The sequence below is a fragment of the Chaetodon auriga genome, chromosome 15 (assembly GCF_051107435.1).
Source record: "Chaetodon auriga isolate fChaAug3 chromosome 15, fChaAug3.hap1, whole genome shotgun sequence".
Lineage (NCBI taxonomy): Eukaryota > Metazoa > Chordata > Actinopteri > Chaetodontiformes > Chaetodontidae > Chaetodon > Chaetodon auriga.
This window is the reverse complement of record NC_135088.1, coordinates 7,741,568-7,766,464: the sequence shown is the minus strand read 5'-3', so window position 1 is coordinate 7,766,464 and position 24,897 is coordinate 7,741,568. Positions and strand designations below refer to the sequence as shown.

Genomic DNA, 24,897 nt, shown 5'->3' with positions numbered 1-24,897 from the left:
GGAGTTTGAAGAATGTGCCGCGTGTTTCTATTTAAGTAGCCATGTTTATCAAAGGGTTCTCATAGAGTCAACACCAGCCTTTCTTCTGCCGGAGCACAGAGTGTCTGGGATGCCGGCTGGCTGGAATTTCTCCTGCCTCTTTCTCGTCTTTTGTTTGTCTGGTTGGCTGCCTTTCTTTCTTCGTTTTTTTCCCCCCACTCGTTCTGTCCTTCAAGATTTTTCTGTCTATTTTCTCACTGCTTCAGGTCCTCCTCCCTTCCTTCACTCACTCGCTCTCAGTTGAGCACTATTACTCCATCTCTCATTATTCTCCTCTTATTCTCTGTCTTTTATTGGTCTCTGGCGCTCCCTAATTCCCTCTCTCCTTTTCAAATTCCAAGGCATATGGTCCATCAGTGTAATCCTCTGCCCAGATATTTGATTATCAAAGCTGTCTGGCTGAAAAAAGGCTCAACTCTCCATTGACCACTATTGAGTCCATTCTCCTACACTCAGTAAATTGTAATTCAGAGAGGGTAACAGGCTTGAATTAGTATAAAAGCATTCAAATTCTGCAGCGACCTCATCTGCACCACAGTGCATCAGCAGAGAAAGACACACTTGGACATACAAATCAAGAGAAACTTGAATAAAGAAATAAAAATAATAATCCTTCATTCTGGACTTTCTATGTGGTAAAAGAACAACAGTTTTATATCTGCTATTAATAAACAAAGCAACAACAAAAGTAACGGTGTTGCACATCTGTTAACATAATTACTAACTTCTATCGTACATGAATCATCTTTATGCTCCTGCCAGCAAAGTTTGTTTTCCGCCACCCAGCAAGCTCCCAAACTGTGTTACCACACCTAACCAGAAGGATTGCCTTTACGCAGTACCATCCATGTAACCTTGGAGAAATCTGATTCTCCATCTTTGGCTTTCAGTACACACATAATGCACAAGACAGACTGCTTTATGCTTTATGGCTTCCATCCATGTACCTACCTTTCACTGTCCCACTGGGAGGGGATAAAATTCATACCATTGATTGACTTCTGTTGCATTGTGTGAGGCCTTGAAGCTAATGATCTCATTATAGATGCCAGGCTCATGCAGAATACTGTTTTGGGGGGGGGGGGGGTTGTCTCGTTATGTGACAGCGTGAGGGCACAGAGCGGTGAGACTTGACACAGCAGTCCTATTCCTGCACAGCACACATACTAATGGTTTTGTATGCAGGGGTGTAATTAGAGCTATGAAAGGAGTGTCGGTCTTTACTGTACAGTTGCTGCACCCTCAAGTGAAAATGTCAACAGTTGGAAAAACTCATACAACAGCCATATAGAGCAGGTCAGGACCATGCTCTTTAATCCCGCGGAGACCCAACAATTCCCCCATGAGCAAGCACTTGACAACAGTGGCGTGGAAAAACTTCCTTCATTAGGTTAACTGTGGTGAAAAGAAACGAGGGTAGATGAGAAATGTGTATTGATGAGCATCGACAGCTGCTACCTGGTGTGCAAAGGCACTTTTGGAACAACAGACATTATGCATTTCTGATTTTCAGGGCACATTCTTACCTTCAGTACGTACCTGTTATGTGCATCCCCGAATATAATTGTGTTGCAGCTTTGTAGCAGTTGACACTGTACTAACTGCCCGACACGGCTGTGAACATAATCCAGGCGGTAATTACATTTCTCTCCACACTAGAATTTGGAAAACAAATAAGCATTATGTGAACCTAATTTCTATGACACAGGTTTGCAATATAACAAAATGAGAAATTGTAATAAAATGTCCCTCTAAGTAAGATGAACATCATGATAAAACCTTGAATTCCCCAATAATGTTATAAACATCACATTATTACGTTTCCTGGTGACTGTTCTGAGGACTTTCCACTGAGCTAATTTAGTGCGATATGCTGAAGGAATAAGGAATAACAAATAAGAGCTACAATAAACTGCAAAGTCAAATGAAATGTGTCAAATGTTGCTCAGTTTGTAATAAATAATTTCAGGTGGAGCTAGAAGGTTATTTGTTCAGGCCTTATTTCCAGCTGCTTCCTCTCAGAGGTCAATAACTAGCTCTGTGTAACTTTCAGTATAGCAACAAAAAGTCAATAAAAGTGAGCCTTTTCCAGCGAGTAAATGGGTGTGTTTTCTAAAGGCCAATATCAATATTGACAGTGGGGGGACGTCCTGTGGCCCGGGCCTGCAGCTTCCACAGCAGGCTGCTTTTCCAACAGTCCCTGCTTTGTGTTTCTACCCACAGCGCCAGCCGCCACACTGCAACTTCTCCATGAGACTTGTATGTATAAGTTTCAATTTCTTTCACTTGAAAATCTGAGCAGTGTTCAGTCAGACATTAGTACGGGTCTGCCTCTGTTTTGCACTGGAGATTTCATGTTTGCTACTGTATAAATTGAGTCAGAGTGCAAGAAAATGCTTCAGATTTGATTCAGATGTGAAAATTTGCATGTCTAAATAACCCTAATGCCCATATTAGCCTGCTGCTTTATATACGAATGCTTATATCACTAAATGTATTATATTTTCTGTCGTTGTTCTGCAGACTTTTGAGTTCTGACCTGATCCTCTATTGATGAAAATGCTGTTGAGGGTCTGTCTCATTGCAGCTCTGCTGGTATGCTGTAAGTAGCCTACTACATGCACCAGACAAGTGTTGTGTATCATAACATATACACACATGTATACACAATATGCCTGAAGTATTTCTGTATAATAACAACCAAAACACAAACACAGAGACACAAAATGCCTCCACACAACCATAACCATGCATGTGTAGGCTCACTCACATACACACTCAGCAATCTGACCTTCCAGAGTACACTAATAAGATTCTTATTATAGAAACAATAAATGGTGTAGAAATATCTGCCTGCCTCTGGTGATTACCATGAACTGAGCCCTATTAGCACACTCTAAACTCCTGTAAACATAAACCTTGGGGGGTTCGGGTCTTTTGCTGGAGTGACTGTGTGTTGGCGCAAGTGGATGAGACATTTAAAGCATGATTGAATGCTTAATGCAACATTGCATAATTGCGTCTAACTGCAAAGCTTAAGGCACAGTCTGACTCCGAGGGACTGTTGAGCTACATGAAAATGTGACAGCGATCTTATTGCAGAGAGGCCACACAGTGGACGCAGCGCTCACTCTGCAGTTGCATGAGAGGTACCCAGAATTCAGACAATAATGTTTGTCGCTGTTTGCATCAACCTGTTCTGCTTAAATGTTGATGACGCTTTGACTGAGTGTCCCTCTTTTTGTGAGGTTACGAGGTATCTGTAGTATCCCGCCCATCAACAAAAAGCCTTGCCATCAAAGGTAAAAATCTGAAACAATGCAGCTGCCAAATATACCCTATTTGTCCAAGCAGCAGGTTATATTTCACTCCCTGTCACAAACTTTTCCCAAATTCTTCTTTTGTGACTTCAGTACATAATGCTTGGACCTATTAAAGCTATTCAACTTTGTCTAAAGAAACAGAGAAATAAAAACTCTGTTGGACTCTTTAAAGAGTAATTATAAGATTAACAAAAAACCTAACCATTTTTTCTGATTTTTGCTAATTCTGTGTGTCCTTAATGATGTGCAGCCTGGTCGAAACAGCAGGACGAACAATAATGAATATGCAAATAGCAAAATTTGGCTATGGCCTGCCACAGCAAGCACTCTAATTAAGTATGAGACATAATAGTAGTGTGTGTTGCCTGGCAAGCATGCTAACTATGTGCACAGTATCATGAAAACATGGCCTTGGCTACATCTGGTGCAGTTAACATACTGTGAAAATGCAGTATTTGCTAAGCACTACATTGCTTTTGGTATGTGTGGTTTCAGCATCGTATGGATGTGGACAACGACGCCAAACAGCCCCATAATGCAGCAGTCACCTCGCAATGCAACAGCCATCTAACAAAACACCATTAAAACTCTACTCCAGCGTAAAATTGCTCAGGATACAGGCACACTTTTTTTCTCACAAAATTTTTGGCTTTTTCTGTTTTTTTAAATTCACATGCTGAGGCGAATTGCTTTTCCATGCCGCAGCCAGCTATCCAGCCCGACTGTCTCCCAGTCATTACGGCCTTCTAGTGATAAGCAGCTTCTTTCAATCACTGAGCCCAGCGTGTGTTCCTGTGCCAGGGCAGCGTGATTGAAATATTTTCTGTGCCTCTGAGGTTAATAGAGTTAATGAAGATCAAAGACTTGTGTCTGGGCAGGATAATTAGTATTCTGTCAGAATGAAAACACACTATGAATAACTGAACTATGACTCTGTCTGTCTATATGGACAAGTAACACAGTTCTCAACAAGTGTGCCCAGACGGGGAGCTAAGACGTACCTTGAGACTTTGTTAAAATGTTAAAAAGAAAATGCTACGAACAACCATATTTAACAAAAGTACTTCAAAGACATAATCAAAAGCAAGTTCGGTGAACTCATTAAAGTTTTTCCATTAACATCCATCAGTTGTTAATGTCTAGAAGGTGTCCTTTTTAGCTTTCTTTATTACATTACAGATTTTTATGGTATTTTATAGCAATAGGTGTGACTTGGAAATTTATCAAACTTGCTTCAGGATCAGCAAGTTTTGGGGAATAGTCATTTAGTTGTCTTTCTTTTTGATGATGTGAACTTCTTGTGATTGGTTGGTGATTGGTTTTTGAGCCCTAAAGTGAATCCACTTAACTCCAACCCACCTCAACGTTCTCAATGTCTAATCCCTTAAAATGGTTAGAAATAGGTAGGTGGGCAGATGTCTAGTATGATGCGTGCACTCAGTTGCCAGTTTATTAGGGACACTTTGCTAAAACTAATTCAGTCTTATACAACAGTCCTGCAGTAAAACCTAACTTCCTGAAGGTTATAACGTTCAGTGTTTAGTTGATTCATTTTGGAGGCTACAGTTTGTGGTGCTTTTGAATTGTATTTCAGCTGATGTTTCTATTATTTTGTCCACCACATTTATATCAATGAGGGTGGGCGAAATAGAAACACTTCTCTGTATGATGCAAGACAGTTCAACAACACCACAAACTACACTGCTGAGGGTTGAGTGGGTTGGTCAGGTGAGTACAGACAGTAAAATCATCTCAGAATCCCTGAAGTCTGAAGAAACCAAATCCAAAATTGAAGGTAATCCCAAATACCAATATCACAAAAGTTTGATTTAATCCTTAATCCAGGAGAGTCGTTTCATGCCACATTCTCGTTTTTAATCCTCGCCCCTTAACTCTTAGAGCATTTTTAATCTCTCCTCAAGATGTCCTGTTAAGTTGTGCTTTAGAGCATGACGAGAGGGAAGGTGAAGAATAGCAAAGCCCTGACAAGAGCGCTGACAGCAACATCAAGGTGAAGAGAAATTACACAACAGCAAATGACAGGAGACCTAAGGCTGTTACTCAGAGGAAGAAGGTCAAGAAGACGGGAAATAAAAGAGCTTCAATGGGACCAAGAGGCGACGTCAGCTGCACCAAACTGGGAGGTATCTGCCAGTCTAACCGGTACATCTGCCAAGGCCAGTACCTAAAAGACAAGTGCTCGGGCGCAAAGACTCGGCAGTGTTGTATGCCAGGTATCGTGACACAGTTCCACATGAATGCAAACACATACCAGCAAATTTGCAAATATCACAAGGTTTCCAGCACATGAGCTACTTCATGCAGTCACACAAACATACTTCTGGTTTCTGTCGAGTAGGGATTAAAAGGGTTGTGTACCGCTCTTTCCTATCTGAGTCATGAAAATGTGTTATTGTGGGTGTGAAGCTGTATCAGTGTCTGACACACCGCTGATATAAAACACATCAATACATGACCTTTGAATCGTGTCTTTCTGTTGTAATTGGCCCTATTTCTGCATGAATGGTGCATGAGGTGACTCAGACTCAGTGGATGGTAAAATATCTTTTTTTGAATATGATTTCTATGCTTGGCCTGTTTGAATGCAATGCAGCTGCCTTTAAATACGTAATAAAAGTATTGGCTTAACATATTACTTGTTTTTTACCTGTCTCAGTTGGAGCCTGGAGTATCCTTTGTGCTGGTCACCACAACAACAGAGTGAGGGCGTGTGATGTCCACGGCTGCGGAGCTTTCAACTCCAACAGGTGATTCTTGCAGATCTGATATTTACGCTTTGACATCACTCATGCTGCAACATTAAAGCTTCAAAGTGCAGATGAGTTGATAAAGCAGCATTTCTGGTGTTGCATGTCCTCTTAAACTGTTCACTGTGTGGCCTCTGACGTGTCTTGCTCTGTGGGATCAACCTGTTTATGAGGTAGACATGAGAACAGCCCCGTATCACAGAGAAAATGGATTAGGTGTTAGAACTTAAGTTATCATTTAAGGTGATGTAATTTCAAGGCACAGCTCACTTTTACCACCAAATCCATGATAATGAAGTTTATAGATGACTCCTCTGGGTGGAGATCTGGCCGGACAAGTACAATATTCATAGCCAGACGTTGTTGAAATATGACAAATTGGAACAGGCCTTTTAAGATGGCTATGTAATCCCAATCTTTTCTATCGCTCCTCTTGCAGAGGTAATGACCTACATAAAGCAGTGGACCTGGTGTGTGATGACTACAGTATTATCAACACTCCATTCTCAGGCTCTCTGGCGGGTCCAGTGAGTCGGAAAGACCCCGCTGGGAATCAGTATGATGGGGTGAAACTTCTCAATGATGGTAAGAAGGACGAGATGTCGATACAGTGCTTGAAAGTGAGTGCAGCAAGGGAAATTAACTTTGAAGATTATTAATCATAATTTAAAATTAGTGGACTCAGCCTCTGAAAGTGTTATTTCAATCCACATTTGCATAGGAACCAATGTTAAAGTCAATACTTTTGAGTGCATTAGTCTACTTAATAGAAGATAAGCAAACCATTTATTTTCACTTGATAATAACTGTATAATAAATCAACAAAACTAAGAGTCTACAGCCATGCTAGCAGCCTTGTGAGGCTTTAATATTCATTGTGAAGGATGGAAGGTTAGATAAAAACGTGATGGTGCTTGTTGGAAAGTCAGGGGATAGACAAAGTTCACAAAGACTCATCCAAAAGTTGTTGAGATATTTCACTGAACAGGGGGTTGCCAAAGGATTGATCATCTGGGAACGATGAACGTTTGTCCAAAACTGGTGCCAATCCATGAGGTCCTTGTCAAGATATTTCCTGCTGGTCGTGCCAGACAAAGAGTCAGGGAATAATTAAAGTCAGCAGGATTCATCCTCTGTGCACCATGAGTATCTGCACCAAATGTCATCAATCAATCCAACAGCTGTTGAGATACTTCAATCACGGCCAAAATGATGGACCAGCCAACTAACTGACCAGCATTGCCATCCTTGGTTTTTACACTAGAAGCCATACTGTCATGCACTACAACAGAAAATAATTAAAAAGCAGCACTTGTTCTGTTACCTCTGCAAGTAAATTCCTGTAATCTGCAGTGCATAGGGCCATGACCAGGGCAAAGTCAATGTGAGGTTATTATGGTGTAGGCATTAGGTGGGGATGAAAAAAAGGAGTGATTTAGAGGGATTAGTCAAAGTGTTGGAGAGGGGCGGCTGAAACTCCACTGAACTCCCGATGGCCTCTAACATCCCCACGTAGCTGCATCTGAAGCCCCATCAAAGGCTGTTCATGGGTAATGACCCCCACTAAGGGCCATCATTACAGAACAAAGCAACGCATCAGCATGTGTGTTTGTGTTCGTAGAGCCTGGCAGAGGAGCGGACATATGCCTTCGCAATGTACAGTATGTTCGTGTCTGTATGCTCGTATGAGGGAGTGTATTTTGAGAGCATCCTGCGTGGATAAGGCACTGAAGTGATGAGTAAACATCATTAGTCCTCATTCTGCCTCTCGCCCTAATTGAACTGTATTATCAGAAGAACACATGTACTGTCAGCTCCTTTCATCTCAGGGTAAAGCACAGACATGATTAGACATCACAGAGACACATTACCTCGCCATGATACCCACATTAATGCCGAGACACTCATCATTAGGAGCTAGTAGCATTTAATGATGGTGTCGAGTTGTAGACTAGCCTACTTTTGGGTTGTTTGTTTCTGAGTTGGCAGCTTGCTTGTTTTTGTCTGCAGAATGGTGATAGGGAGATGGTAAAGCAGATGTTATTTAGGGTCTTGAGTGTATGTTGATGCATTTGGAATTATAAATGAGCATTTATGATCCAGCAAGCTCCACGTACCATATTTGTCATCTGTATACAGCACATTAAGAGAAATTCATAGCTTCCAGGGGGAAGCATTGATCATCCATTGATTCCTACTGCATATATCCGTTCACCTGTGTAGGAACATTCACCTCAGCCACATCCACGCTCTCCAGTAACTGGAGTGAGAAAAATGTGATTCATTTCCCACAAAATTACCCCATGAAGGTAAAGTGATGAGACCACCTCACTTCACAGGTATAAATTAGCTTTAACTCCCAGAAATGTTCTTAGATGTGACAGCGAGCTGACCTTACTCAGTCTTGGCATTAGCACCATGTCTTTCTATTACAAAATGTCACTGAAATTCTCAAATTATGAAGGGAAAAGGTGCTGCACAGCAAAAAAAAAAAATCCTTCAGCAGCTCCAAGCAGGAAGTAACGGGGGATTAATGTCCTCAAAACTATTTTTTCTCTCTGTGTGATCCAGTGCACTGTGTTAAGATCTTCAACATCCGTCCTTATCGTTACATCGGCCCGGTGGCTCGGGGAGAAGCCTTGGGTTATCTGTTGCCACTGCAGGAACGCTTCTCCGGCATCACATCACACCTGGAGCTGCAAATGTGTGACGGCACTGACCCGTCACCGTTCATATGACACTGACTTTCATCTTTCATGCAATTTGTTACCCTTCACTTTTTGCAGCTCTTAATATTTGACCCTTGACCCTGCAGATACAATCCTTGATTTTTTGACTGGCCAATGATACGACAGTCCCAATTCTTTGTCCTCCCAGCAGAATACATCCTTATAAAACTTTGCTCTCTCTAATGACAGCAGTTCAAAAAAATTGATGTCTTGTATTATGGTAACTACATTTTCCCCTAATGACAAGCTCATGGTGGCCAGCTTTTATGTGACTCATGATCCTTTGTGTCCATTTCTCCATTTTATTTTTATTTTTACTTTTGTATTATCATTTTTCCACCTACTGAATACTACGTTCTATCTTAAGTTAACTGGAAAAGCTAAATATGCCCTAATGATACTGACTCTTGCATACTTTTTTCCTTCTCCTTTCTTATGAAAATCCCACGGACGTGGACTCAGATGACCTCCTTTACATAATCTCTTTATATTTGAATGATGCAATAAATTCTTCCTTTCATTTCTGCTTTTGATTTGAGTGATTTTTATTTCCCATAACCCAGCTGGAAGTAAAATGTACACTGTACGTATGCAGAGTCACATAGTTTCATTATTTGTCATAAAAATGAATTGCTTACTTTATTCTAAACTTGCTATGACAATTTTGACCCTTGACATTTTTTTCCATAATGCAGCCATCATTTCATATTAATATCTGCATGTCTGCAAGAGCTGCACCTCCTCCTCAGACAGGGGAAAACTGCCACATATGCAGTATTGATGTAATGATTACAAAACACCAAAAGATGGCGCTGTCTTGCAACAAACCTGCCAGTCAACTCTGAACCTTGGTCATTTGTCTTCTTAAAATCTGTAAACCTTACAGTAAGTACATACAGTAGTATGTTACAAGTATCAAGTGTGATATCAACAGGGAGGAAATCTACTTAATAAGCACATTTGAGAGGCAAAATTAGCCAATTTCCAGTCTAACCCACCACAGCTTTAACTACCCCATGACTCTTAGAAAGACATTAACCACATACACAGGATAACATCATGTGATGCAGTCTCAGTGAGTCAAGCTCAATGGTTCCTTCACCCCATCGCTATACAAGTGTTCAAGTTTTATATAGAGTTTCTATACAAGTGTACAAATTTTCCACCATTACCAGCATTATAGGAACCGATAATACCCACAGTGAGGACAGGAAACCTGTGGTGGATTTAGACTGAAATGCAGTTTGGTACACATGTGAGCAAATTACAAAATGATCCACAATTCCCATATGTACTGCAATTATCCACTTATCTTGGATAATATAATAAACTTGGAACACGGTTCCCAAATGCACGCACTTTTATCAGTCTGGTGGGTTTTATCTCAGGTCATATAGCCCAAAATCACACAGTCGCCTTGAAGGACTGTACAATCTGTATAGCAGATACCAACCACGGGTGTTTGTACGTCAAGGGTGTGTGGAAGGATTTTGAATAACTAGCTCAACTAAAAAAAAAGAGAGTATGATTTGATTAAACAGTATAACCTGTGTACATACAGTCAGATACCTGTAAAACATCACAGGTGTGTGTGTGTGTGTGTGTGTGTGTGTGTGTGTGTGTGTGTGTGTGTGTGTGTGTGAACTAGCATTGCTATTAGCAACCGAGCATAACGGATGAAACGTTTGCTAGCTAAATGTTAATGTTAGCTAAGCCTGAAGGTTTAAATAGCTCGACAGGTAAAAGTAACTAATGGTTAAATGGTTGAAATAGTTAGTTAAAAGTAACAGCTAAATAGTTTAAATGGTTAACTATAATTTGAGTTACCTTATTCAGCCAAATTAATGACTAAATGGGCGACATTATGGATGAAATGGATAGCTTGGCTAACTAGTTGAATACTAGCTGAACAGTTTAAATAGTTAGCTAAAGTAATGCTAAATGATGAACAATATCCACTTTTATAACATTATTAACAATAATGCTATATTCTTTACCTAAATACCCTTGAGTTTGATGCTGCCTTTGAGTGCTGCCTGAAAGGTTGTCAACAATTGTTTCGTCAATATACTTTATAATGTTTCACTCTCCATTCACCTTTTCCAATCTGAGTATTTCTGTGAATCGTGTACATTCAAGCTATTTGATACATGTGGATCAAAATATTCACAGTAAGGTCGGTACAACTTTAAGTCAATGGATTGAACCCGTGGCTGAGCGATCCTTCAGCCTGTGGTTTGCTCTGACGCTGGAGGGTTGGTCCACGGAGCATAATGGAGCGTCCCAGTCCCTCAAATGGGAGTGGGCGAGCTGGGATAGGCTGGGAGTTTGGTCGGAGCCGTCAGCGGAACAGGACCAGGCACAAGAAAAACGAAGAACCGACTGGTTGTTAACTTCTGGCCTGTGAGCGGCTGAATGTTGGACAGGAAATTTGACGCCGACAGCTTTACGGAAAATAGCATTTGTTGCATTCAGAGGTTCACGGATCTGAGCGGCGCGGATGACAAAGAAGCGTCGCCGTGCAAACTTTCTCAACCGGGTTTGATCGCTCGTAAAAACCCAACAGGGATCTCTGTTTTTCTCTCTGACGGAGGCGTAAAGAAGAGGACATCATGCCACGGCGCACCGTGCAAGAAGTAACCGTGCAAGATGTCCAGAAGCGGAGAAATCCGAACAAACACTACGTAAGCCTGATTTAATTCTCCTTAAAATGAGCAGCAGACCGAGGTTGCATTGCAGTTCTTCTCCCTTTCCTGTCGGGCAAAGTAAAAACAAAGAGAGTATCAAATTACAGTTTTACCAAGCCAGCCGAAAAGCAGTTAGACTTAGACTCTTTAGACACAGTAAATGGCGAAACCCCCTCATTAGGGCCCAACAAACCATACAGTAAGGAAAAGACGATAAACGCTAAAGTTTGCCTCCCTGAGATTAACTGTTGGCTTTATCAGCTCTTTGTTGGGTGTTTGATTAACCAGCAGCTTTTATATTTTACTCCTTACAGGGATTGTGGTCAGTATAGTTGTTTTGGGTAACCCTAAGGAGCTCAGATGGATCAGACTCATGTGATTTTGAATGCATACCTTTGAGTGACTGTCAGCAATTCAGTGTCACATGTATATATGTGAATATTGACATTGTACTATCAATACCAGAGTCTGCAGTCTAACAAAAATTTTCTCCAGTCTTTCCATATGCCTGCTGCCATGTGTGAGCCAGATTAAGGTCCCAGAAAACATCTTAATAGGCAAATCACTCCAGTCCACACAGCATCCAGACTAATCCCCACGAGGGTAGAGTTCAAATGGAGCATCGCAGCTTTGTCTCGCCTCAGGCTTTCCAATTTACTCAGAAAAACATAGCTATAGGCACCAGTAACCAGGAAGTATAACTGACAGAGTTTCTAAGGTCATCACAGTGAACAAACAGCTATGTTTGAGCAAGGGAAGGGCCAAAACATTACATACCATAAGTCACGTGCCATGTTTTCAATCAGGCATGTCTACTTATAGCCAGATGTATTGATAATTTGACTGCTTACACAGAATAGCTCTTGTTCTGTGGTGTTTAGTTGATGGAGACAGTCACTTGATAATATCCTGATGTCTGTAAGAGATGTCCGGTGATAATGCTGCCATTAACTTAAGTGTCTCCCTGTTGCCATACAGTATCTGTGCCAATTTAGTTGATCTGTTCAAGTCCCACTACTGTGTGCGTGGGTCAGGAGAAACGTAGGGATAGAAAACCATCATTCCCCGCTGCTACTGGAAAGCTTGTGTGGGAGACAAGAATGTCAAAAAGACAAAGGCCCATTGCTTGCTTTTCTGCAATTTGTAAACAGCGGAGCTTTCGCTCTTGTCTGGAAATATATTCAGGGATACATCGGGGGGGGGATTTGTCGGTGAAAGTGCACACAGTCAGTTTAACACATCGATGACATCATAGGATGGAGAGGGCCAAGAGTGCGAGCCAGTGCCAAGGCCTTAGTAGGTGTTAGCGTTAGTTCCGTGTACATGGTGCGTGGCTCCATGTGCACTCGTACACATATGTTGGTTTGCATCCATCTATGTGTGAAAATGACGCCTGGGTTGAGGGACCAACAGACCTTATACCACTGCGAATGTTGGTGGTCAAGGACACAGAGTTCTAGAGGTCCTGTGTCTTCTCCATCTGTCTTGTTTGCTCTCTGGTGGAGGCCATGTGGTTCAGGGCCTCTGGTACTCTCTCCATACAACCCTGGAGGTTTGGGTTAAGAGTGCAAAAAGCAGCTTATTTCTCTGCTGCTCATCGGAGAGGAACCTGTAATGTAGACAGGAAAAAAGAGGCCCTATAAGAGCTTTTTATTGCCAGTATCAGTGTTTCAGTTTCAGCTTCCCTTTTCTTCTTCAGAGGTACGCCTTCAGCCTTATTTGGCATTGTAGTGATAGTATTTGTAGTTTCAGAGCTTATTTGTCTGCCTGTGTCATTTTTACTGACTTTACCAATGAGAAAAGGTCCTCACACACCCTTTTGCATATAATCATTCTCCCTCTTAATTGTTGAGAATTTAGTAGCTGGGAAATAGTAGTTGGCCACAGACAAATAAATATATACTGTTTTGAATGAAGACGGCCTCCCTGTGGGCCTGAGTTGGTCTGACCATGGCCATATCTGACTCTAGTGCCCTGAAAGAGACAGTGAGAAGGTCTGGGACTGGGGCCAGCAGCTTTCAGCCAGACACAGCGAGCCACCGGGGAGTTTCCAATCACCTTCTTGCCTCTCCCTGCTTCTTCTTTAGCGAACAACTTAAAGAACTGTGTCTGTTTCCTCTAGACTCTCAGTGAGTAGATAGTTTTTAACACAGTGCCACAAATGAAACAAAGGTATCAACAACTTATCTGTATTGTAAAGGTGTTTGTAGCACCTGGCATACATTTACAGTGTGATGTTACACAGCATTAAAGACCCCACATCAAACTCATTAACAGTTGTTTCCATTGTTGCTGCTCCGTTCTTCTTGGCAGTACCTGCCACAGCAAAGTGTCTCAAAGAGCTGCAATTTTGGAAATACGGCATAATCAAATCTGCTGCTTTCATGCAGGATAATGACTTCCTCTTGGGCAGGAAGTGATGCAAATGGACTGGGAAATGAAATAATAGGATATCCCTTTAGCGTTCCTGTGAACGGATGATGACACTGACTCCTGCTTCATGTTGCCTGATAAGTGTGCTGTCTGCCTTTCCTCATGATATCCTCTCTAGGAGTGCTGCCCTGGGTGGTTTGGGCTGTTTATTAGCTTGAATGTTCCAGTTATTTTTGTCTCTCGCTTTTCCAGGTTTACATTATCAAAGTGTCCTGGAGCGATGGCAGCACAGAAATCATTTACAGACGCTACAGCAAGTTCTTCGACCTGCAGGTGAGTAAGTGTGTTAGCATGTCTTGGTATTTGATTGTCTTTCAATACTGTAGCTGTGTGCAGTTGCACGTTTTAGAGGGCAGGCAGTGTGACGAGCTCTAACTTTTCCACCAGCCAAGACTAGTGTGGTTCAGTAAGTGAATGGAAGTACTCTCAATACAGCACTGTCCCCCTGTAGACCTACTGCTTGTAGCCAAGCTCTGCCTGCTCCACCCATGTGACATTGGTAATTATATTGTGCGAGAGGAGTCGGAAAATGTCCCAATGAAGTTAATAGAGGACAGTGATGAATGCGACGACCACACTGATGACCACAGAAATGTCTGAATCATTCTCGAACGTCATGCTGGCAGTGTGTGTTGCACAAGGAGGGAATCTCATTAGTATCCTAGTTTCCCTTCCTCTTTCGAAGGTAATGGATCTGGGGCCCTGGCCACGTCTGAGCTTAGAGAGCATGGACTCAAGGAAATCCAGAAAGGCAACCGCTTTTAATGAGCACATAGTCGATTTAGGCGAAGCATACTGTCATTCCTAATTGGATTAAATTCCTTTTAATTGATTAGGGTGGTCAAAGCATGAGCAATGAAGTAAAAAATGATATTGCTCCACAGAGGTTTCTCTTAGCCTGCAATTGTATGTTAACCAGAATAATGCAAAGTTTTTCACAGCTAATTTCATTTGTTTGACTTAAGTAAGCCTACAAAAGCTGCCAATAGCGTTTCTTATAGATCAGCTCAAATCACACTTAATCATGGCACCCTCCTGTCGTTGCAGCCATGCCAAAATAAAAGTGCAAGTGTAGCTATGAACGGTAATCTTTGTAGTGTAATGAACACAGATTGGCTACAAACACTGACTAAGGGTTGGTGTCTGGTCATTACTGATAACATTGAAAGGTGTATTAAGTCATCGGTGCCCATTGTTGAACTATTGTCGATCAGCAAGAACAGGAACAACAGCTAAAGAACTTGTCGCCTCCCACACAAGCACAAACCCCATCCCTCTTTCCCATTATTACTGTAGTCTATAATGACACAAATGATAAGATTTCATTAAAGAGACAAGAAAAATTAATAATCTGGAAGTGTACTGTGACATGTGTGTAGTCAAGATTTTATATCGGTGCTAAATTTATCTAACAGTGCTACTAACTAACAGTGCTTATCTAAAATCTATATCACAATCAATTGTCACACATTGGAAAATTGTCTCTAAAGTAAGTCAAGTTCAGTCAGAGCTCTCCCAGTGTTGGTTTTACAGTAAGTTTGGTGTCATCATTCAGCCGTGGCACTGCTTTGCTTTTGATGTTTTTGGCCCAAGAACAAGGCTTTTTAGACTTTGTGAGTGGTGTGACCAAGTGAGAGGAGGAGACTGGGAGACCTTCAAATATCAGCGAGGGGAGTTTTCTTTCCAGCATAGGCTGCAACGTGAGTTTTGACAGTCAGACATCTTAACATGGGATGATGTAATTCCTGTATCAGATTTGATTGCCTTAACATGTTGTCATATGTTTGCAAGGAAGCACAAAAACTCTCTTGTTGCACCCACAAATCCACAAAACAACAAAATCATTCCATGCTTGTTTCATCGTAGATTACCAGTACAAATTACTAGTTGCATCACTAAAGACCTAGAGTGTTGGATCAATGGGATTGAATCCGGTGAGCATGTGTGACATATTTGCAGCAGTGGCATTCCCCGCTGGCGTTTCCCCCCGCCGTGCCATTCAGCTGCTTCCTGCTGTGCTGACAGCCTGTGGGTGGGCTCTCACTGCTGAAGGAGATGTAGATAAACCCAGCTGGAAAGATTACAAGCCAATCTCTTATCTCCTGTAAGGTTTGGCATTGAGGTATCATAAGCCACCTTGAGGCTGTGGTATTTCTTACAGAAAAGTGGCGAGTTGGAATGATCATCAGCTCCAGTGTGATGAAGAGATTACACATGTTTCATCTGCTGGCATTGTTCAGAGAACTTGTAGAAGTTGTTTTTAAATGGTCATTTGATTGTTTTGACCTCTTATACTGTGGGCTGTGATGATGAATAAGGCGGTGGTTTGACATCATCAGGCGTCATCCCAGGTGCCCGGCCGGGACGGAGACATAGAGCTGAGTCATTCAGCTCGTCTCGTTCACGTTTCTTCATTTCCTGTCATCCTCCTTTGCTTTTTTACATCTCACCCTGCCTTTTGCCCGTCTGCTCTGGTCATCCCTCATGTGGCTTGACGCTGTTGTTATGTAAATAGGGATTATACTGTTTGAAAAAAACAAAATGACACGTTAAGTGTCTCTGGTCATTCCAAAGCCTCAGAGCCAGACAGGAAGTATTATTCACCCCCTCAACGCAGCTGGCCCGAGCAGCGGATGCCTTAGTTCAACCAAGGCATCCTGCTTTTTCTGTGATCACAGACTGTTTACTCACTCGGTCTGACTTCAGTATCATTTCTACATATATGAGCGGAATTTCTATCCCTCCAGACCTGTTTGGGTATTATCATTTAAACACATATGTATGTATTTTAGATTTGGGTGAGACATTATCAACCATCTCTCTTTCATATAAGAGGTAAAATTCAGAGCAGGTTGTGTTTAACAGACAGCCCGATGTCAAGGAGAATCACACACACACACACACACACACACACACCGCGTTTCATTAGATAATTATTATCTTAATACTAATTTGCATTCCTTCACCTTCTTAAATGTTGCTCTGTTGTTTTAACTTGTCCGGGAACGATTCTCCTGCCAGGTCTCCACCACATCAAACGCACAGTCTGCTTTGCAACACGACTGACATCATGGCTCAGACATGTCTCTGATTACCGATGTCTTACACGTCTGACAGGATTCACGTCTTGAGGATAGTTGACAAAGAGCCAGATGTTATTCTCACCCTAGATATTTCTGCTACTGTTACTACTAACACCCAAAGCAGTCTGTAACTGCTCCCCCTAGATAGCATCAGGGAGTTCAGTGTCCATTTCTGCATGCTAGTGAAGGACTCAGTGGTGAGATAGAATTATTGCCTGCGCTTATGCATAAATGTATGTAATGCAAAGTGTATGTTTAGTCCCGCAAGCTGTTGAATACTGAGAGAATGAATTGAGCAATTAGCATTTTAACAGGAAACCTCTGTGGGTTTTTTTCTCCCCTCTTGTCAGTGTTAAATCGCGAACAAAAATAGACTGATCTGTTGCTTCAGACACATGGAAAGTGCAGAGATTTTTTTGCCATGGGGTCATCTTAGTAGCTTTGCAATTTTATTTCCATGTCACTGAGAACAGTTTCCATGCTGCACACGTGTCCACTCGACTTCACAAGCTTCGTCTCCCAGCGCTCCCGCTCGCTTTGGATACAGGATACACTTAATATATCACTGCTTGCTTATTCAGAGTTGCACAGCTGTCATTTTTTCCATCTGCAGTAAGCAAGTAACAAAACTTTTCGAGGGAGGCAGTTTGTTTTGCTTAGAGCGGTGGGGCTGCGTGTTGTGCACATTTCGCCAAGCAGCAACAATGTGCTCATTTCCTTCTTGTGCCCAGTAACTCTGGCCTTTTTCAGAATAAAATGCGCTTTAGATGTGAGACAGGGAAGTTGTGCTTCACGTCTTGTGATTAACTGGTGATCTGTCTGGGGTGCACCCTGCCACTTGTCCAGTGCATGCTGGGATAGCCTCCAGATCCAGTGACTAAGAATAGAGTAAGTGGGTATAGAAAACTGATGTATGCATGGCAATTGTGTCTTAGCAACAAGTGGGTGTGGGGCAGTGTGTGACACCCGATAAACTCTGTCAGATGCCTCCAGAGAGACAAGGAGTCCAGAAATAAAGTATGTGATTAAACCAAGGCTTTTCAGTGTGGTAGCTGCCCGCCAAAGCAGTAACTCATGTAAGTCAGGCCTTAGATGGCATTTAAGAAGCACAAGTTAAACACATTAATAATTACTGTATTTGTTTTCTCACATTTACTGTAGTATATAACAATATATATCATGGTAGAAGATTGGATTGAAATTGCCCACTCTTACCAAGTCCTCTGTGCTCATTGAGGATCCAGGGTCAGACGCCTTTTTATTTATTGAAGTGTACTTGAGAAACACGGAGCCACAACTGTACCCTTGTGTGCTGTTGTTAAACTGACCCTCTGCTGTGACCTCAAAGGAGTAGACATATGAAAAGACAATGGCCCTAAAGGGACTAACTAAAAAGAAGATTATCTTGACGATATTTAGACTGAACACTCTAAGTACCAGTATCATCTTGTGCAAACAGGAAAAGTAGTCAGCATAAAGCATTACATTGATAATCAACCCTCGGCTTTATGCAGTATAGTATGTTCACCTGATAACATTGAGAGCTACAGCCGATGCAGGATCTCTTTGTTCTCACTGCTTAAGAAGTGAACAAATAGCTCAGCCTTGCACAAATGAAGGGTGCTTCAGTTGTCTCTCTGTCTGGCTCTCTGCAAAGGGTTAAAAATGACCTCAGGCATGAATGTGTAGTAGACTGAGAGAGAATCAGAGGTCTACTGAGATAGGCATGTGGTAGAGAGAGTAGCCATTGTTCTCTGGCCTTTTATACTCTCATTCAAGAGAGTCCCGGGCGTCTTAGATCTTCTTTATTAGGCCTTTATTTGAAAGCTGATGATGTGGTTAAAGCGGATATGGAGTAGACAAATTATAGCCCCTTGGACCATTACGTTAGTCTCTGAATCAGCAAGAATTTGGTAAATGAAATAACAGTGCTTAAAAGTTTACAGTATTACAACAGACTGGTAACGTGACAGTGGATCTATTTGTTCTTCTTCCTTACATCCTGTCAAACAGTTTTTTTTTTAATTATAGCAAGTGGCTAACTTTGACACAGCACAGTTAGTTTTAACAGTTTTTGTTCAAAGTCTATTCACTCTTTCCATTAGTTTCCCAGGCAGATTATAGCTTTGCTGACTGTTTCTTAATCTATTGCAGGAATCTCGGTATTTTACAAGCATTGTGTAGAATAATAGCAATATGACTTGATCAGGCTTTGGTCAAGGGTTTGAACTCAACTTTCAACACTGTTTTGACAACTGAGGAGTTCATAGACTGAAATCAGCACATTTTTTTCAGCCGTTGTTTGAGGTGATCACTGTGTAGTGTCCACAGTTACTATCTGTATCTGTCATCATGCATGTCCTTCTAACTAAATGAACTGAGCAGGACACAGTCTCTGATAACGTACTTCAGAATAGCCTTGCAAAGTCGTGTGGAGCTTGACCGTGGTCCGCCCTGGCCTGTCATCCTCATGCCTGTAGAGCATGAATATTTGATGTTGGGCGCATGATGTAAGTGGTATTTTGAAGAGACAGCTTTACTCTCTCCAGATGCCTTTTCTTGTGTGAGTGGCTCTGATTACAGAGTAGATACAAGGTTTGGAGTAGACACAGAGGCTGGGTGTGTCTGCACTCACAGTCAGGCACATGGGAACAATTACAGTGTGTGGGGTATTGGCTCTTCTGTGTTTGTCTCTCTCGGTCTGCCTGTGTCTTTGCGCATGCCGTCTCTCTTAAGGTGACACTGCGTCCGTGTTGAAGCGTCTGACTCTTAAGCCGAGCAGACTGTCGTTTAGTGAGTTTAGTGCTCCTCTTCCGTCCTTTTCTGAAGTCCCTCTGTGCCTTCTGCTGTATGTGAGACTAAAGTGGACTGACTCACCTCTGTCCTTGTCTTTATTTTGCAGACAAAGAGGGTTCATGGCTCACTTTCCTGTCCTCTGTCATCCTGTTCACTCTTTTTTTTTTTTGTTTCAAGGGAAATTATGGCTTTAGCTTATGATGGTTAGCATTAGCAGTCAGAGCCAATTACAAGTCATTTAAGTGCAACCATATCTGGCTTAATATTCAAGCCATCCCTGATCTCTGGCCTCATTGGACACAGTTTTAAACATAACCACCAAACACCAGTTTTCTGAGATGCAATTAATACCATAACCCATGTCTGTCAGGAATGAAAGTATTATTGGATTATATGTTGGATAGCTCGTAATATATCTAATTTTAAATGGAGATAAATTATAAGCCCTTTGAGGTGAGAGAGGTTGAGTTCATCAAACATATATAAGATTCCAAAGCAAAGCAAAGTGTCTTTTTTCTCTTGGCATGCTTGAAGATTTGAGTCTTGCAAAACGATTAGGCTGAAATGAAGTTATTGAACTTCCTTGTATACGGAATAAGGATTCTGCACAAAGTGCTCAAAGTGAAACAAATGGACATTTAGAAGCACGAGCTCTGAGCAAGTGTTAGTGAAGAATTGGAGTGAGCCAGAGAAAACAAAGGGCCAGGAGGGTCTGTGTGTAGAGCTAAAGATCTGTAGACACTCACCTGTAAAACATGTGTCCTCTTGTATACGTGAACATATATCATCTTTCTTCCTTTTTTTTGACTGGTGTTTTTCCATCCAGATGCCTGTAGCTATCCAGGAGCTGTCAGGCTTCTGGCTCTAGTGCCGCTGAGGCGCTGTTGCGACTTCAGCCTACTGCTATATTTCAATTAGAACTAAAATACCTGTTTAAATTATGAATGCTCATTCATTAGGGACATCTGATGCAGTTTTGCAGTCTCTCTCGTCATTAAATCTATTCTTCCGACTGTCTTGGTTCGGAGCGCAGTGGAAAGAAGGCAAACTGTCCAAAAAATGCATCTGTGTTTTACCCAAAATAGAAAGTGATCAAGCCCTATCCACTTAAGTGATTTGAAGCTGTCTAAACATTATGCCACTCATTGTTTTATGGCAACAACACCTCTTTGGCGCCTGACTAGACTGAGGCTGTCCATATAAAGCAACATAAAATACTATCTGGCACAGGCCTCTGCCTTTCCCATAACCTCTCCATCACCTCACCTCATATTATACCTTCCCCTGTCTCTGTCTATTAGTTTTGGCTCAATCCAACTTATTGTTTCTTTCCAATTCACCAGAGGACTTTCTGTGACAGCTGAACTTAATTTATGTCGTTTGAAAACTGCATTAATACACTGGAACAAGCTTAGCAAGATAACATTTAATGGCACTTTGTATCACTCAATCTCAACTATGAACTTCAGTGGATGATACTGACCTCGTATGAAAAATAATGTCTGGTGAGCAGATAAAAAGCAGCACTCTGCATCCTCCACGTTTCATGACCCACACCTTTAAAATTAGATTCAAGAGTAGGCGGCTCAGAGGAGGCCGATCAGTGATGTAACAGTTTATGTTCAAAGTATAGTTTGCAGTATAATATTAATGGGATGCTGCTTATCGTCCAATATGAGTGGTATTAACAAACCAAAGCCAAAATCTATTACACATCAGATGTCTTTGTTAAGATTGTGCATACAGAGACACACACACACCCACTGTGACATCTGAAATTGAGCCACTGAGGGTAAACATAGCCGAACCTTCCTGTTTGGGTATTGCCAATGCTGCATGTTCAAGAAATGAGTCACACCAGTGAAGGTACAGAGCTATGAGACGGTGGGGAATTAAAAAAAATCCCCGTTTCGTACAGCCTTGACAGCGATATCATTTTACCAGGTTGTCATTGAACAGAACCCGGTCAGAAATCTCATTAATCTCATCATGTTAAAGCTCTGTCCCTGATCTCAGTTGAAGCTTAACTAACTTTGGAGTGCCTTCAAATGAGGAAGTCTGCATAGTAGCACGTTTGGCCATCTGTCACTCATTTGCTAATAATGACAGCTTGAACATCAAAGGTAATCTGATCCAGAAGTGCATAAGAATGTTTTAGATCAGGAGGATTATCTCAGCGCTCAGTACTTTCTGAAGATCAAAGAATGAAGGTTTTAGTTTCAGCTTGTGATTTCGTTAATAGATCGCTGAACTGAGAGGAGACACTCAGCAGCGAACCCCCCGGTGTCGTCTTTTTTTTGGCCCATAATGCAACCACAGCAGTGATCAAATAATCCGATAATTAATTGAAGAAATGGTATATCCCTTTATATCATTGGGTCACACTTTGGCTGGTTCTGCAGAGCCATGCAACACTTGCTCGAATCCCCGTAAACATGTTTTTCTGTAGCCGAATAAAATTTGCCGTGGAACGTGAAAGTCTTCCCTTAATGTTTTTGAACTCTTACATTCTTAAATTTGAGTGAAATATCAAAGAAACGTCCAAACACGCTCCTGTCAAGCTCTCAGCTGAGTCAAGTGTTTTTACTCCTCGCCCTAAATCTTATGGTTGGAGGTTTCGTGTGGGTTTACCTCAAGCAGCATGCAAGGATCCATAAGTGAAGACATTTTGGGGTTCGTTGACATCTGTTTTCAGTTTTTCCGGATTCTCCTCCATTTTCTTTTCCTGTGTTTTCGGTTTGGACTTTTCTGAATTCTTTGTTTATGATTGAAGCACATTTTTGTCAGAAATGATCAGAATCAGGAAGTGTCTCACCATGTGATAGATGAATACAACGTCAGCAATTCAGTCAGAAAATAATCAGAATTTTAAATATCGAGGATTTGATGTAACACCCGGACAGCCTCCATGTGTCTCCATATGCAGCTCAAACACAGCAGGTGACGTTGGTCTGACCGAGGCTGTTCTCACATATGGGCGACGCTCCTCCTTGTTTACGTGCTTGACCAGAAACAGACTCAGATTTAGCATTTTTTCCAACAGAATATCTGACTCTGTGTGCAGATATGAAGTCTTCAATGAACTCTTGCATCTGCTAATGTGGTTGCCCTTCTGAGCGTTCGCTCTCTCTCACTCTCAGTGGGTGTCTGCACTGTGTTTGTGTGTGTGTGTGTGTGTGTGTGTGTGTGTGAGACACACCAAAACATAGCAGTGTTGTTGTTGTTCTTCCCTGCTCACTCAGCTCAGATTCCCTGAAGAAAAATCACCTATAATGGTCGGGAAAACCCTAAGCTGCAGCCACATTTTGGCCACATTGATTCCATTTCTACTGTCAAATTCTGCTAATTTGTTCGTGTTTTCTGCATCATGGAAATCACAGGGCTCTACAATATGTACATCCACTATCAGAAAAGAGCATAAGAACAAGAGAGAGTCCACCTGGAGTTCACTGGCCAGGTGTTGTTTTATTGGCCTCAGCTGCATGGAGAAGGAGGTCGTGCACAGACACATGCGCACAAGTATTTACTTATACATGAACAACCATACATGTGGAAGAGCAAAGAAGACGTTAGCGGGCAAAAAGAGAAACTGTAAATCAGACCGAAGGAGCCGCTGATCTCCGGCCTTTGAAAACGATAGAAACAGGAAAGTTCCACCATGTCAGTGGTGCCTTGCTGCTAATAGCCACTTTGCTGCAGCAGCACATGAACTAGAAGGGAAAAACCATACCATCTGCGCAGGACGTTCCTAATCATTGGCAGGTTTTACTTTATTGGCCGAATTCCTTGTAGGAACTGCTGATTTGTAAAAATGTGAACCCTTACTCTCCAGCCTCAGCTGTCCTGTTGTGTGTACTGTTAGGTGCATGTTTATGTGTGTGTGTGTGTGTGTGAGCGTAAATTCCTTTGTGTGCTAATTGGTTTGAACTCATTGTGGCGTTTCAGATGGAACTGCTGGATAAATTCCCAGTGGAAGGAGGCCAGAAAGACCCAAAGCGCAGGATCATTCCATTCCTACCAGGTAAGAGTTAACACATGTCCCCAAGGCCCTTTCACACACACACACACACACACACACACACACACACACACGCACACACACAACTGTGGCTTGTTTGAAATGAATAGAGGAAGAATTATTTTCATATTCATTTGATTAGTATCAAGAAAAATGCCAAACGTTTGCTGGTTCCAGCTTCTGATACATTAGCGTTTGCTGTTTTCTCCCGTTCATATCAACAAATCAAGCAAACTGAAGAGGTCATCTTCATTATTTTCTGAAATTTCAAAGGCAAAAGATGGACCAGCTAAGCTAAAAAAAAAAGATAATGAAAATCATTGTTAGTGGCAGCCCTTTTTATGATAAGATGCTGCCATAACAATACACAAAGAAGAGCGAACTCGTGCATTATCACTTCAATTCCTCCTCCCTCCTCTCTGTATTGTCGTGTCTCCACCTCATTCCTGCTCCTTTTGACTTCTCCATCAAAAACATTTGCAGGCATCGGGTTAAAATGGGGACAACAATGACTCAGATGATAGGCTGCGAATGAACACAGCAGAATGAGCCAGAACAATCTGCTGCAGCCATAAGTGGTCATAACCACACTGTTCCTGTGTTTTCCATCTACTCCTTAGACATTCGGCTGACTCAGCTGATCTCTCAGCATATAGCCAACAGGCATACATGTATTAAACAAGTACACAGATTAGTGTTGGAGCCTTTGGCTGATACATTTAATATTTGCCAAGTTGACAAAAGATCATAAAATTGAGAGGTTACGATGCGTAACGCTCACGACGAGCTGTCGTCTCGGCCTCGCTGCACCGTTGTCCCGGCTGAATCATCATCTTGTGTAAAACCTGACTCGCCAAAATTATGCTTTCTTCTTCTTTGTTTCCATTACTCTCCTACAAGGACAAATGGCAATGCAGCTTGTTTGGAATAAGGACTTTGGGTGTGCTCGACCAACTTTTTTTTAGATTTAGATCCTGCTGAAAGTAATCCTTTATGAGAGTTTGGAAGAAAGCCTCACCCA

The 24,897-nt window shown here is 41.8% G+C and overlaps 2 protein-coding genes across 8 annotated transcripts in view; both read left to right on the top strand.

The window, feature by feature from the left end:
• Positions 1–5,466: 5,466 nt before the first annotated feature.
• On the top strand, positions 5,467–8,868 carry LOC143333082 (leukocyte cell-derived chemotaxin-2). The gene is made up of 4 exons (XM_076751015.1): positions 5,467–5,596; positions 6,040–6,130; positions 6,570–6,715; positions 8,702–8,868. Exons 1-4 carry the CDS (start codon positions 5,467–5,469, stop codon positions 8,866–8,868), a joined length of 534 nt encoding a protein of 177 aa, XP_076607130.1.
• A 2,218-nt stretch (positions 8,869–11,086) lies between these two features.
• The window catches only part of sh3pxd2b (SH3 and PX domains 2B), a 67,303-nt gene continuing 53,492 nt past the window's right edge, over positions 11,087–24,897 (top strand). For 4 of the 7 annotated variants that reach the window (XM_076750320.1, XM_076750321.1, XM_076750322.1 and 1 more), the window contains exons 1-3: positions 11,104–11,543; positions 14,172–14,252; positions 23,804–23,879. In XM_076750320.1, the coding sequence (XP_076606435.1) occupies positions 11,472–11,543; positions 14,172–14,252; positions 23,804–23,879 (229 nt within the window). In that variant the 5' untranslated portion in view covers positions 11,104–11,471. Of the gene's footprint in view, positions 11,544–14,171; positions 14,253–23,803; positions 23,880–24,897 lie in introns of all 7 variants that reach the window. The other 3 variants (XM_076750317.1, XM_076750324.1, XM_076750319.1) reach the window with 1 other exon arrangement.